A 16,157-nucleotide genomic window follows, 5' to 3' on the forward strand; every position below is an offset into this window, starting at 1 on the left:
GTGGTTATGGCTCCAGCTAATGGAGATCCCAATACATCAAAATCAAATCAAGTCCCTTCTTGTTCTTACATGTTTTAAAAATGTTAAATAATGAAAGGAGACATTGTTGGTTTAATTCTGAACAGATTTTAAAGGTGCGTTCCATACAGTGTTCATCCAGAGTCCTACATATGAAGGCTCAAGCATATTTACAGAACATAGAGATATATACAGTCCTTATATAGAAAACAAAACTACTAACAAAAATAATCATCTTTTTTATAGCAGCAAAAAAAGAAGAAACTAAAAGAGAAATATGTATATTTACATCTTTTTTTCAAATAACAAGGCATATTATATATAGTACACTGCGCATACTTGCTTTCCCATTCTTTAAGTATTCTTCTTGATTTAATCTCTGTGAGGATCTAAGTATATAGGCATCTCTCTCCTCCGTCAATGACAGTTTACCAGAGGCAGAGCCACACACATACACACACACACACTGAGTATGGCCAGGTTGGACTAACTGCATGGTTGCCACGCTGCTGCCACTGATAGCTGCTGGCTTGGAACATGAAACAGCATCGCCACGTCGCCACATTCATTCAATGATCAGGACGGTGGAGCCAACATGACAGCCACTGAAAAAGTGCAAAAGTCAAACTTTTATGTGTGGCTCTGCCTTAAAATTTAAACAATACTAAAAAAAAAAAAAAAAAAAAACATTTTCTAGTTGAGTTAAAACACCAGAACAGATACAACAACGACTCGTAAATAACCTTCGGTATTGCAGCTATTGATTCCAGAGTTAAGTGTAAACCAGGTGAAGCAAAGAACAGAGAACAAGAAGCCAAAACAAACACTGAGATTTTTAACACACTCTCGCATTACACAACGATTGCTTGCATGTGGCCACACACACACACACACACACACACACACACACACACACACACACACACACACACACACACACACACACACACACACACACACACACACACACACACACACACACACACACACGCGCGCGCAAAATCCAGTCCGCTCGTCTAACATCTCCCGTAACAGCAAATAGAACAGCTTTAATTTACTCTTTTGGAAACTAAGTGAAAAGTGTTCAAGACAAGAAAGTAAAAAAAAATAAATATCAACAGTTATTTTTTGTCTTCCTTTTGCAAAACACTTCGGTTTTCGTTTTTTCTTAACTTATTATGTGCAAGTTCTGTGCAATGTCTGGCTTGTTGAACAGCAAAACAAACATGACTTCAGCTTAAACCACTTCACATTCATTGACTTGTTTGAAACATTTAAGTCACAAGATGGAATCAAAGGTAAGAACTCAATCTCCCAGCAGACCATGCTGCTGTCTGAACATTCCAGAGTCTGCTGTAAATAAAAGGCTTGGGACATTAAGAACAAAAAAAAAAAAAAAAAAAAAAAAAATGAAAGACTTAGTTGCATTGGAACAGAAACACTCAAGTTGCACTTCAAGTATTTGAGGGCTGGAGTTTCTTGCCTACACTTTTAACAAAGGGTGCTGCTCAGGACAACACGCATCTCATCTTTCATCCACACGCATGTTGTGTTGAAAAGAAACGAGATGTATGGCGTCTGAAACTTTACTCGGAAAATGTGCAAAAAGTTTAGAAAGTCACATGCCTGTTGAACGCGTACTGACCCAGACTGAGCACAATGCTTTAGCTTTGAGAGTACTTGTTGGTTTTTCTTCACACATTTAAGTTTAAACGAAAAGACACAAACAAACATCCAGCCATGCATTAGAAAAATACATCCCTGACCTATTAGGACAATAAAGAATGGAGCTCGAGTGATTTGTACAAAGTCCCACTTTGGTGTTCCACACATGCATATTGCTGTTGTTACATGCAAACCTCCAAAATCCAAAATTCTTTTTTTTTATCTTCACGTTTGTCATTGAACTGAAGTTGTGTGTCCTTTAGTTAATCCAGAATATGTTATTGCCCCAGTGGTTACAAAAGCCATTCAAATCTCTGGCATCTGTACCTCCTCGTCTTTTGTCATTTGTTTTTTTGTCCCAGCACCACAGCCAGAACAGGATTCTCTCTCTCTCTCTCTCTCTCTCTCTCTCTCTCTCTCTCTCTCTCTCAGACTGACTGAATGTACCTGAAATTATGGAAGGAATCTATTCCGTTGGAAATAGGGTTAAACTCTGCACACCCAACCAAATAAAAATAACAACCACATCATCAGTGAGTGAATTCTCTTCTAAAACTAAAAATAAGCTTCTCTGTTAAATGCTCTAATACACACTATAATAAATGTTCTTTCATCAGTAAATGAAGTCAATGCAATTTACATTTCGATTCCTTCAATTTGCTTGTTTCAGCTGATTGACCTGATAGGTTGAAACTGACCCAAATCCACAGCCTTTCACCTGACAGATGCAGGGGAATAAACACCCAGATTTCACCACCAAAAACAACCCTGCTCTGCTTGCACAACCCTCACACACAGTCCTCTCCCCCAGCTGATTAACAGCGGCCATTATTGCAACAAAAGATCTGATTTGTCAGAAAACAAAAGACACAAGAACATCTTCAATATTTCTTTCTTACTACAGTACAAGTTTGTTTTTTTCAAACGTCAAGCATTGTCAGCTACTGAAACATTCCAAGATGCAGTATTAATACAAGTTTAGCTTTAATTTGTAGAACTTGCATGTGTTTTAATGAAATATATTTGTGATGAGCCCATTTGTCTCGTCACTGTGTATAAATGTTAAACCGGGTTAAAGTAAAGCTAAAGTCAACAATTTTACTTCCTCATCCACCGTCACGCTTGCTGCTGCTTGCCCTAATGAAACAGCAGAGGTAGCATGGAGCATCACCCAGCGCTCACAACAATTTAATTAAACTAACTGAAGCTGTTCGGTCCAAAAATTTATATATTCGGTAATTTAGTAAATTATTCTTGATATTTTGTTGGTTTTTAGGAGGCAAAGTTGGATTTTTTTCAAGTCGACAACCAGTAAAGTTGTAGTTTTCAAGACCGACAATTTCAATCACAATTCAATGCAAGGACTCTTGGAAAGTGTAAAATCTGCCTCCATTCTCTTTTTTTGGATCAAGACAGAAATTTTGCAAATTTGTAACAATTCAAACTATACTTTAAACATTTAAAAGAATAGTTTGGCATTTTTGGAAATACGCAGACGAAAAGATCAATATCACTCTCATATATATATATATATATATATATACACCGAATATTTTTATAACTTTTTTTAAAGTGAAAACATTTCCCCAGCCCTTCTTTAATCCCTGTATCTTTTTCTATGTCCATTCAGCATACAACACACAGATGTAATGAGCATCTAAAATACTATATTATACTTCTATTTGGCCCAGTACAGTGGAACCAAGACACTTAAACCAGGAGAGTAAATCCTCCACTAAGACTCAAGCAACAAGCCTAAACTAAAGGCTACTAGTTCTCAACACAAGAAGAATTTATTTTGCCTCTCTTATATTATATATTTTTCTTTCATTATATCTAGCATCCACTCTAATACTCCTGTGTTCCATTCCAGACTCTTGACGATTACTGGTAGAGTTACTGGATCCACTGGAAGCCCCGTCCTGCTGGTGACCTAAGACGCAGGAATCCAACTCCTGAAGAGGATTTTAAAAACAAGGCTTTTCAAACCTAATGCTATTTAACACTCTTTAAAACAATGGCTCAGCTGAGATGTGCAGTTAGTGACTAACATTGTACTAACAGCATTTTCTAAAAAATAAAATATAAAAAATAAGCAAGAGGGTAGAGAAAGAGAAAACTCCACATCTCTCTTTTCTTCTCTAGTGTTTGGTTTGTCTCTTCTCTGCTCCTCTAACATGCAGCATGTAGGTTAGCCTAGATTATTTAAAACAAACATAGGCATCATTCTGGGCCCTCAATAAATCATGAAAGTAATATTTGGGATTGTAATGCCCTGTATACTGCACATATTGCATCTGTGCTTATTCTTTCCTGGAATTTCCCTCAATACACATCTGTATTCTTGACCCTCAAATATACAGGCAACTCCTGAGCAGAGCCTATTGTCAACGTTGCCCTGGAGCAAAGGCTAAATTAAAGACTGCCAATGGCAGGAGTGCAACAAAAAAAAAAATGCAATCCATCTGGGGACTTAAGATCAATCATTTTCCCCCAGGAACCAGGCTTCAGGCTCTTAGTTTCAGAAAATGACACTTCCAAAAGTCTTGAAGTCTTAAAGCTACTGTCGCAGAGTGCTGTAAAATTCCCCCAAATCGGAGTGTGTGATTGGGTTTATTTTGGTGAAACGTCAGCAGACACACACACTCTCATCGATCTCGTTTGCATCATCTTTGCAAAGATTCAAGCCGATTCTACAGCGAGGAAAAACTATTTTCAGCATTTTTGAATGATTGCAGCTTCGAGGACTAAGGTTTGTCAACAACGTTCATTATTCATGTATTCATTCGATTGCGTTACCCCAGATGAAGAGGGGTGGGTGGGTGTGTGTGTGTGTGTGTGTGTGTGTGTGTGTGTGTGTGTGTGTGCTAGTCCCCTGAAGTTTCCTGTCCAGGTGGCTGCTCAGTACCACCTCCTAGAGGCCCTGAGAGACAGAGACAACCTCTCCGTTAAACCTTGACCAATGGATTACTCACTTCTGGACGACCCGGATGGATCAGTCAAATGTCCGTGGGGGCTATGTAGAAGGAATTTCTATGATGGCTGAAAACAGCACTGGGACCTGAATGCTTTTTTTGTAGGGTAAGTTGGCCTGGTGTGACACCGGTCCCACGTCAGATTAAGTTGTTTTCTTCAGCAAATCAATACACACCGAATCAGAAAAAGCCTGTCAAAGCAAGAACAGACACCTAGAGCAGACCAAGCGCACACCAACCGCCTCCTCTCTCTTCTTTGTGTCTGTAAACTCCAGCACCACGAGGACGGTGATATCCGTATATCTTTCCATCAGCGAACGTTTCAAAAGTGACGTTAGTTGGTTCTGCAGCAACAAGTCTGTTGACTCAAGCCAACCAACCAATCACAGAGCAGATTCATTCTCTGTGTGACAGGAAGAGATGGTGGTGGTTGGCTGGCCCTTTTTGTTGAGTTTCAGGAAGCTGGGTTTTTCTGTCACCACTGTAACAGCCACTTCGTCGGTGTTGGGATTCTCCAGCTTTGTCAAGGACCGTTTTGAAGCTTTGGCTGATTCCCCATCCCTGTCAATCATAGTAAAAATCACAACTGTTAGGACTGCATTCTAGGCTTAAATAGTAGTTGAATAGTCTGACAATCTGGGAAATATGCTTATTCGCTTTCTTGCCAAGAGCCAGAGGTTGGTTAGCTTAACTTAGAATTAATACTGGAAACAGTCAGGCTAACTGTTTCCCCATTTCCACTCTTTGTGCTAAGCTAAGCTAACCAGCTGCTGGCTGTAGCGTCATGTTTACCGTAAAGACATAAGAGTTGTGGCGGTCTTCTCATCGAACTCTTGGCATGAAAGTGAATACGTGCATTTCCTAAAATGTTAAACTATTCTTTTAATCTCAGCAAAAGACTAGGACCAGGTGGTTTTCTCACCCATTAGGAGCCGGGTAAATGACCAGGAAGAGGGCGGTCAAGAATCCGAGGAAGGAGCCCCCAGAGGCCACCATGGGAATGACACGGACACTGCCAACAGCCTCCACGACAGCACCCAGAGCTGAGGCCACCAAGATCTGACTGATGTACACCTGCAAAACAACCAATGATTATATAACAACACAGTCCTTTCTGCATACTATAGCATAGAAACGATGCCACAAAGACTTCATTAAGACAATATGAACACTCACCTGGCAGGATAAGATAGCACAATCTATGCCAAAGCCTCTCCGGGAGTTACCAGGACTGTGCCTGATGTACTGCAGGAGATGGAGACAGTTACAGTTAATGAAAGCTACATATTAGAAAAATATCTATCTATACATATTGGAAACATATTTATCTATCTAAATATTAGACAAATATCTATCTATCTATCTATCTATCTATCTATCTATCTATCTAGTAATTGGGATATCTGGGAATACACATTAACTAACATCATATCATCATCAAATTATCGTCAGTACCTCTTTCATTTCGTGATACTGTCCCAGCAGAGCATAAGGACAGTAGGAGATACTCATGGAGATGATGCCCATGCTGCTGATCATCACCATGGAAACATACACATTAGGAAAGATTGCCATAACAGCAGTTCCTATGAAGGGGAAAAAAATACTTAATAGCCGCTCACATTTATTTTTGTTATATTTTGCATCATGATTCATACCTATGGCAAATGCAAGCGTTCCCAAGATGTAGATGACCTTAATGCTGAGGTCAAAATTGTCAAGGTACTTCTGAAGGATAGCTGGAAAATAGTAGATGAGTTGACTGGTTAGAAAAAAGTGCACTTTACAGCCAGAGATCTTGTTTTCTTGAAGACAGTTAGCAACCCAATGTGGAGGTGTGTATGCATGAACTTTTTTCCTTTGCTTTTTTGAGTCTGCCGTAACAAGTGAATTTCCCCAGTGTGCAATCAATAAAGTTTCTCTTATCTTATGAGACAATGTGCATTCCTGTGTGCTTGTGTGTTACCTGAGCATGTGGCAGCAGTCATGGCATATATAACTAGTCCCCAACATCCCATCTGAACTCCTTTGTGATAATCCTCCAATAAAGTAGAGTTAACAGGAGCCTGAGAGAGACAAAAACAGGCTTAGTTTTTAAGTGAGCTGTGGATTAACTAAGGCAGAGACCGAGTTTAGTTCAGCTTGAACCTGCTGTAGACAGCTTGACATGACATACACATATCAGAATAAGAGACAGTTGGAGCTGTTTTCTATTACATTAGATTAGAGATTATATAATGCAGCAGAGAACAAGAAAAATTGATTAATCTCAATACATTTTGTATTGTCCTTCGTCTATTTCTTTAAATTTTCCACCTCGACTTGGACAAGCCATCACGCCATTAAAGTAACTGAACTAAAAGGGGAATGTAGGGATATACATTACCGGTCAAAAGTTTGTGGTCACATAGAAATTTCCATTCCACTCCATTATAGACAGAATACCAGCTGAGATCAGTTGCATTGTTTTTTTTATCCAGGGCAGCAGTTTTTAGATTACATTATGTGTTTACATAAATTTAATTGCAATGTTTTCTCAGTTGGCCTTGATATGATATCAGATTAGTAAACAGAATGTGCCTTTGGAACATTGGATGAATGGTTGCTGATAATGGGCAATGTAAATATTGCATTAAAGATCAGCCACTTCTTTCTACAACAGTCGAGAACCCTTTTGCAATTATGTAAACACATAATGTAATCTGAAAACTGCTGCCCTGATTAAAAAAACAATGCAACTGATCTCAGTTGGTATTCTGTCTGTAATGGAATTTTTTAAGTGACCCCAAACGGTAGTGTGTGTGTGTGTGTGTATATATATATATATATATATATATATATATATATATATATATATATATATATATATATATATATATATATATATATTTATACACTGTCTGTGTGTGTTTAGCTGCTGTTTCACGTACAGTAGGATCTCCATGGTAGATGACTTGGCCCATGAAGTCAGTGAAGAAGACGGCCTCGGCAATAATGGAGAACCAGGTGAGCAGGTGACAGGCACACAGGCGCAGCAGCTCTGGAGGCATCTTCAGCATGGAGAGCCACAGCAGCCGCACGGTGGTCTCAACCTGAATACAGGACCAGGAAGAGACACTTAAGATGTGTGCATGTGTGTGTGTATGGGTTTGTAAGCATATGTGTATGTGTATCTATATATGTGGGTACAAACTGTATGTGTGTGTGTGTATATGTATATATGTATATAAATGTGTATATATGTATATATATATATATATATATATATATATATGTGTGTATGTATATGTGTATGTATATATGTATGTGTATGTATGTGTATGTGTATGTATATATATATATATATGAAACGAAATGAAATGAAATGTTGGTAAGAAATGACGGGGGCTAGGTTGTTGTCATGGTTACAGGTTAGTTAATTCCTCCTCACCTCTCCTTCTTCGCTCTCTGTATCCCCGCTGGAGGAGTTGGTGTTTCCGCTGCGGTGTCTGTTTCTCTGCCTGTGACTCCTCCTGTGTCTGGCCTCCACTTCGTACAGGTCGTTCATGCTGCGAGACGGCTTGATGAGATAAGCGGCATTGGCCCGGCGATAGCGGTAGCGGTGGCTCCCCACTCGACCGTAGTAGGAGAAGGTGTAGGACGGCTGGCGGTAGAAGACATGGCGGTGACGGGACTGCCGCATGGGGGCTCCAGTACTGGAAGCTGGAATAAGAGACAGATTACGGATTAACATTAAATGACGGTTTACTCTTGTTTTTTACAGGTTAGGAAACCATAATAGACTGAGGATAGGGGAAGACATCTCCCCATTGGTATTGTACATCTCTTCTCCACCAGGCACACTGGTATAGTAACGTACACTCCTTTTGGCAGGAAATTAAACGGATTAGGTGACTACCTCATGAAGCTCATTGAGAGAACACCTAGGGTTTGCAGAGTTATCAAAAAAAGCAAAGGGTGGCTACTTTGAAGAATCTAAAATATAAGACATGTTTTCAGTTATTTCACACTTTTTTGTTAAGTACATAATTCCATATGTGTTCATTCATTGTTTTGATGCCTTCAGTGAGAATCTACAATGCAAATAGTCATGAAAATAAAGGAAACGCATTGAATGAGAAGGTGTGTCCAAACTTTTGGCCTGTACTATATATGGTTAGAAAATGGCTGTGTTTCATGTGACCTTGTTATTTGTACACGCTGTGACTATACAAATCACAACATGTAAATAGGAACATGTTGGTATTATTTTGTCACTTATTCAGAGCAGTAGGCTAGTTGGAACCAGTTACCTGCAGGATCTGTGCTAGGCTAAGCTAATGTTGGGGGCGTCATGCAGCGTTACAGCACGCACGGAGATGAGAAGGGTCTATATGGACTTGTCTAACTCTGGGGCTAACAGTGAATAAGTCGGCGTGTTCCTTTAATGACTCCTCAGAGTTGATGTTCCCAGAAAATATGAATAAGACATGGACCCATTCCTTTAAACATTTCAAATGCAGTTAATAAAATCAAATAATTTTATATAAGTATTCCATGATAGCAGTTAATATAACACTAAAGGAAACACTGGATAATTCATTTTTTTCATTTAATCTAAAATTGCACAAAGTTAAATTTAAGATAAGTATACACAACAAATGAAAACACCAACCTTTGACCATCCCAGCGCGATGTGCCTGTCCTTTAGAGCTCAGCATGTTAGTGCCATCCCCATCAGAATTAGTTACACTGGCTAACAGCCGCCCGTTAAGTGTCCGCTGCTCATTGAGCTGGTTGTTCAGTAACGCCTCCTCACCTTCGTCATTTTCCATTTCCTGTAGGAAAGCAGAGAGGCGGGAAATCCTGGGGGTGGTAGCGTGTGCTTGGTGTCTGTTGGTTTGGAGCAGGTCTTGACTTCCTGCGCTGCTGCTGCGTCTGATGTTGCCAAACCGCGGTGGCGGAGTGCTGCGATTGGCATTGAAGAAGTTACCACTTATAGGAGGCGAGCCCTGATAGAGCGAGAGGCGGTCAGCAAAGATGGACGGCTCTATGTGGCACAGGAACAACGCTTCGTGGTCCAGGTGGTCGAGAGTGGCGTCTGCCATGGCTAGAACACTGTCACTTTTACCTGGAGACAGACGAGGGGAGGGCTGATTAGTTTAGATGTGAGGAATTCAGAGAAAATGATTAACAAGTTGAAGGAAACCAACCGAAACCACCGGCAGTTGGTTATTGATTATTTGGATTTGTTAATTTGTTTTTCTGCGATCAGTTTGCTGCTTACCAAGATAACAATTATATTAGCTGTCAGAGGCTAATGTGTTGCCAATACAAAATTGTAAAAAACCATTGGGCTAACTTTTTTTCCAACTCTTGTGAACTCTGTGTATGTTTACTAGATTAATTACTGGGTTTTACTTCTTATGGGGACATTATTATTTCACTAGTGATACTAGTCTATACTATAAGAATCCAGTGTCCATGTTACTGTATTAATTAATTTTCAATCTCATTCAATACTGTAGCTTTGGTTGTTTATGATATCTAATCTTTTTCCTAAAACTCTACTGTGACAGCTGTGATAAAAGCTAGCTGAAATCTCTAAATAACAACGAAAGTAGGGTCATTGCTTCCTTTCCTACCTCTATAAGCTTTGGAAACAAAGAACCACCAGATATTCCCATCCCACAACTGATCCAAATTTCTTTGGATTTGAAGGGAAACATTCAGATTCAGCAAAAGAGGAAAGAGTCTGTAAACTTACTTCTCACAAGCTCCATCTCTAGGAAGTCCATGTCCATATCCCCACGCTCTGAGAGGTTGTCTCCACAGGGGTCATAGAGGTCATAGCTGTCCATCGTTTCATCCTCTCCAATTAATTCCAGCTTGGGGGCGGGAAGTCCAGTCCTGCCATTGGTCGATGGTTGCAGTTTAGTGCGATCTGGAGTCTCCTGGTGAGAGGACCAAAGACCAAAGTCTTAGGTTGTTTTTTTTAAACTAAAATTGATTTTTACAGTATACACACACACACACACACACACACACACACACACACACACACACACACACACACACACACACACTCTACCTGCTCCAGCCTGTCATGTTGGGGCGAGTACTGCTGCTCCTCGATGCTGAAGAGATGTAAAACGACAGAGATGGAGAAGAGGATGGCAGCGAAGAAGAACAGGATTTGTTCCTGGGACTTGAAGATTACTCCAAGGAAGGTGTGCGTCCAGTCTAAACCTCCGAGGGCGTAGCCGACCGCGCCACCAAGACCTGCACACATTGGACAAAAGTTTAGACGTACAAAAAGACATCAGCAGAAAAGGATTTTGTCTGATCTCATTTTCTCTTTCAGTGTTAGGTTATATCAAATGTGTGTCCATTCAACTCAGTTAAGTCGTTATTGGCAGTACAACAAATTATATTACAAAGTATAATTTTTTGTGTGCAATAAACCTACCATTGCCATATTGAAATCATGTGAAAGTTATGTGTGTGTGTGTGTGTGTGTGTGTGTGTGTGTGTGTGTGTGTGTGTGTGTGTGTGTGTGTGTGTGTGTGTGTGTGTGTGTGTGTCAGATGTCAGTGGTACCTGCTGAGGCAGCATGGATGTTAAGGGCCATGTCTTGTTCCTCTGTGTCCGCCACGTCTAGCAGGTACGCTCTGATTGGTCCCTCTGTTGCGTCCGCAGAAAAGTCCAACACCACCACCCCCAGCACAGTAAGAACAATTCCTATTGGTTGTCTCCCCTGCTCATCACCCATGGCCAAACCTAACAGAAGAAAGACATGAATGGACAAAGTTTTAATTGTAAAATTAAAAGGTTTAATTGTAAAATGTGTTGTTGTTATTATACAACAAACAGACAGTGAAAGCTGTTTGATTGTTAAACTGATAACAAAAACAGATGTGGATAAAAATAAGGCACATGTGATAGATGAGCTTTTTTTATAGAAAGATCATTTTTATAATTTTTTAGTTTTCAAGCGTTTATATGTAAAAGGCGCGATAGATGTAGGCATAGGAATTGTCCATGTTTAGATTGTAAAGTGTTAGTTCACCCACATGGCAAAATAAACATAACTAGTGGTATCAAGCCATCTTAATAGTTTATTTATTTGTCCAGATTTTATGATATTGGTCACTATTAAGAGGGATAACTGAGAACAAATGGTCTATATTTATCTTCTTCTTTTCTTTCTTTTTCTTTATTTATATAGCACTAGTAAACACAACAGAAGTTGACCACTGTGCTTCACATAACAAGAGTCAGATAAGAAAATAGAATAAAACATCCTATTTATATGGGTTTTATATTTATATGGGTGAAACCATCCTTTTAATGGTCCAGGGACTTAAATCATTTCTAATGTATGCACGTGTTCATGTGTGTTTGATGCAATGATGGTTAAAAAAAGGCCAATACATAACAGAATAAAAGTTATAGTATCATCATAGGTAAAAAGAGAATACATACATGTACATTTTTATTTCACAAATACATATTTAAGTAGGAAATGTGATCAGTCTCTACATCCAGACATAAACATCTGGAATTGTTACACTTATGTGACCCGGGTCAGAGCTGCACATGTAATCAATAGCTGATTATTGAGTCACAACAGCTGCACAATAACAAACACAAAGACATACACAAATGGGTCACTGCACATTTCCAATACTGCTTTGCATCATGTGTGTGACCTTGTGTATCTCATAATGAAAACAACACCGTGTGACATGGGAGCGTTTGGTTGTGGCCGTGTGTGTGTGTGTGTGTGTGTGTGTGTGTGTGTGTGTGTGTGTGTGTGTGTGTGTGTGTGTGTGTGTGTGTGTGTGTGTGTGTGTGTGTGTGCGTGACAAAGAGAGTCTCTCTGTGAAAGAGAGCGAGGGGGGAAGTGTGATGCAGCATGACTTTACAAATTGTAATCCATCCAACGACGGGGAAACAAACGTTCATAGAAGGAACAGCAGAGTGTGTGTGTGTGTGTGTGTGTGTGTGTGTGTGTGTGTGTGTGTGTCTACTAGTGTGTTTGTGTGCGTGTACTAGTGTGTGTGGGACAATGGAGTGGCACTACTCACTAGCCAGGCAGACAGACAGGAAGTGAATTTTGATTGGTGGAAAGGGGGAAGCAAACAGGAAGCATTTCCCTGTGAACTGCCTGCTCCTGTGTTCCCATGTCAACACACACACACACACACACACACACACACACACACACTCATATACAGGTTACTACAGTGTTCCCATGTCACCCTGTGTTGTTCACACACATTCATATACACAGAACCATTGAAACATACACTTTCTCTCTTATTCTCTCATTTCTCCCACACAGATAAAGGTCACTGTTCTTTTCCCATGTCAACCCCGCTGGCAAGCTGGCAAGGTACACACACACACACACACACACACACACACACACACACACACACACACACACACACACACACACACACACACACACACACACACACACACACACACACACACACACACACACACACACACACACACACACACACACACACAGAAACGACCTGGGTGCCAACCTCTGTGCAGAAGAATGGAGGTAGAACAGAAATGAATTGAATGGAACAGAATAGAATCTGCTGACAGAAAACAGTTCACACAGCTCTGGTTCTTGGTATTTATAACTCCTTTGAAAATTGATTTCACTTTGTTCTATTTAGAGACATTTAAAAAGGCCCAATTGGCTATTGTTGCACTGCACATTTTTCACCCATTTGGTCCACATTTGAATATGGAACATGTACACTCTTTTATATTATGTGGGTTGGATGCACCAATACGGGATTTCAAGACCGATAACAATAACCAACAGATGTGGGCAATACTAAGACCATTACCATTACACTTGCCATTGTAATAGCTATAGATTGAACAGTATATTTTCCCAATGTCAGTATATCATTTTTGTAAAACTAATAGTTTTTTTTTACAGTGTCTTTTTCTCTCTTGGTCAACAGGTAGCAATGCAACTGCCTGCAACATTATCATACTTGCCATCTATTTTCATACTTCTAGCTTAAGAAAAGGCTGCTCATTATAAGACGTAATTATCATCTAAAATTATATGATCTAAACAAAGACAATAATTCAAGATACTATTTCAGCCAGTGGTAGATCGCATCCATTTAGACCATGTGGGCTCTGATAATTGAGTACAAGAGTGCTGTTTACACCAATGAATCAATAATTGTGTATAATGTACTATTAAAGTGGCATGTGGTTGACTTCCTTTTGCCTGATTTGATACACAAGATACATTTAGAGACAAAAAGAAGATTCAATTTTTGACAAATATAGTACCAGCAGACCATGTATTTAAACTACAAAAAAATATGAGTATATGGGTATGACTTGGATTTGAAAACAGATTGTTGCATAGATCATTTCAAGTGTTAAATTCAACACTCAGTTGTAATTTTGTTGTTGTTGTGTAATACAAATGGACAATTTTAGAGTTCACGAGTACAAGAAGGATGTGAGGAGGTCTATAAGGACTAAGAGGAGGTCTGTTTGTCACCATCCCTAAATTCAACAACACGCTGATGACATAAACCTTACACTGCTGTAGTCTTTGTGTGGTTGTGTGTGTGTGTGTGTGTGTGTGTGTGTGTGTGTGTGTGTGTGTGTGTGTGTGTGTGTGTGTGTGTGTGTGTGGACATATGGTTCATGGCATTACAACCGGAACTATGCCGAGGTTGTTAGCCCAGACATCAATATCTGTGTGGAATGATTGACAACTGATCAATTTGATTGATTGGATTGGTTGAATGTGTCCATGGAATGACATTTGGATAACTTAATAAGCTAACGTTCAGACTGTACGAGGTACAAGGACACGACTTTCGGCAAGTGATGCGCCACTGATTCCAGGAAGAAAGCCGTCCTGTTCTTTTATTTCCTCTGTGGCACAAGTGCATGCTGGGTAAAACAACAGCGTCTGCACTGCCAGAAGCCGTGATAGTCTCAGGTGGTTTAGATAACAGCATGGCACAAAGTAAACTTCTTTTTAGGCCAGGTTACTGTGAATTTCTCCCCCTTTTGTTTTTGTTGGTTATGTATATATGCGTTAATGCTGGGACAGCAGTATTAGAAATTGATGTATTTTATTTGATTATATGTATTCAGTTGCTCTCCTGACATGTTCTGTTTTGTTGATTGATAAGAAAAAAGTGAAAAAGTAATAAGTACATTATTGTGAAAAACATCACATTACATAAAGTGTGTCTGTAATTGGATTAAAACTACAAAGTTACTACCATTATTGTTCTCTATGAAAACAATGGCTTTATGGCAACATTAGTTTACTTGACTACAGGCCTGCCATTAGGGACTATGGACAGGGGGGGCAACATTTTCGGGCCTATTTGACTTACAAGATTTCAGGAGCTAAACAAGAGGCCAGAAATAAACTGATGACTGCTTTGTCCTCTCTCCCTCCCTGACACACATTCTTTAATACTTTTAAATTGAAACCAAATATGAATATGGAATAACACTCGCACTCACCTATCAACGATCCATTCAGAAACAGTGCCACTCCTAACAGGGTCCCTATACAGAGAGCCAGGATAAACGGCCTCCTCCTGCCCCATCGCAGAGTGCAGCGATCGCTGGCCGAGCCGATCAGAGGAGTGAACATGAGGCCAAGAACCGGACTGAGGAACCACGTCAGACTGTAGTACTGCTCTGGAAGACCTGCACACAGACACACAGGAAGACATATATTAGTTATAGACAGTGATGTAGACATGTAGAGAGAACTGTGAACTATTAATCCAAGGATTTTCAGCCACACTGAGACAGATGCTGAAAGTTAACAGATAACCAACTGAGATTTGGTCTGTCAGTTATCCACCAGGGGGTGCAAGTAACATCCTAATTGTAGGAGTGAGAGGCATCATTTTTAATTTGATTGGTTTAAATTGAACTGATTTTTTATTTATTTTTTAAATTGGAATCAGACTGTAAGACAAAAAAATATGTTGACGTTTCTATAGAATATTTCTTAATTTATATATTCTACCAAAGTCAAACTACATAAAAATCACTGTCTGGTTAACAGGTTTACATTTAGCTGTTAAGAGACAGCGTTGTTCACTTTTATCAAAATTCTGTTAACAATATCCTGCTGTTGTTCTGTTCATTTTTACATAATTTCTAATATAAAAAAACAATTCTACTAATGATAACAATGTAGTTGCAGTGTAGTGTACAGCAACATAAATTAACCTTTGTGTTTGTGTTGTCACCTCAGTTACTAAAGAATTGACCTGAGGCTGACTTTTTCAGCACTGTCTGTGAAAACGCACTCAAAAGAAAAAGAAGAGAAAGCCACGGCAACCGTATGCAACATCAGGTATATTGAGCGTCTGTGTGAACAATTGGCCTTGGATTATTACACAAAGGGAAGTGATCAAGTTTCTTGGTCTTTTTGTGACACAACAAAAACATCCCCAACGGTATTTTGTCTATCAGGAT

General features: G+C 39.5%; 1 protein-coding gene across 2 annotated transcripts in view; it reads right to left on the reverse strand.

The window, feature by feature from the left end:
• Positions 1-1,895: 1,895 nt before the first annotated feature.
• slc45a4a (solute carrier family 45 member 4a) overlaps positions 1,896-16,157 on the reverse strand; it is a 40,237-nt gene continuing 25,975 nt past the window's right edge. The window contains exons 2-14 of one of the 2 annotated variants that reach the window (XM_028597176.1): positions 15,186-15,374; positions 11,238-11,417; positions 10,729-10,919; positions 10,405-10,591; positions 9,457-9,768; positions 8,089-8,360; positions 7,589-7,750; positions 6,625-6,724; positions 6,317-6,397; positions 6,114-6,244; positions 5,835-5,903; positions 5,581-5,732; positions 1,896-5,219 (exon numbers count right to left, since the gene is read on the reverse strand). In XM_028597176.1, the coding sequence (XP_028452977.1) occupies positions 5,042-5,219; positions 5,581-5,732; positions 5,835-5,903; positions 6,114-6,244; positions 6,317-6,397; positions 6,625-6,724; positions 7,589-7,750; positions 8,089-8,360; positions 9,457-9,768; positions 10,405-10,591; positions 10,729-10,919; positions 11,238-11,417; positions 15,186-15,374 (2,204 nt within the window). In that variant the 3' untranslated portion in view covers positions 1,896-5,041. Of the gene's footprint in view, positions 5,220-5,580; positions 5,733-5,834; positions 5,904-6,113; positions 6,245-6,316; positions 6,398-6,624; positions 6,725-7,588; positions 7,751-8,088; positions 8,361-9,312; positions 9,769-10,404; positions 10,592-10,728; positions 10,920-11,237; positions 11,418-15,185; positions 15,375-16,157 lie in introns of both variants that reach the window. The other variant, XM_028597175.1, reaches the window with a different exon arrangement.

This window comes from Perca flavescens, chromosome 14, assembly GCF_004354835.1.
Source record: "Perca flavescens isolate YP-PL-M2 chromosome 14, PFLA_1.0, whole genome shotgun sequence".
Taxonomy (NCBI): domain Eukaryota; kingdom Metazoa; phylum Chordata; class Actinopteri; order Perciformes; family Percidae; genus Perca; species Perca flavescens.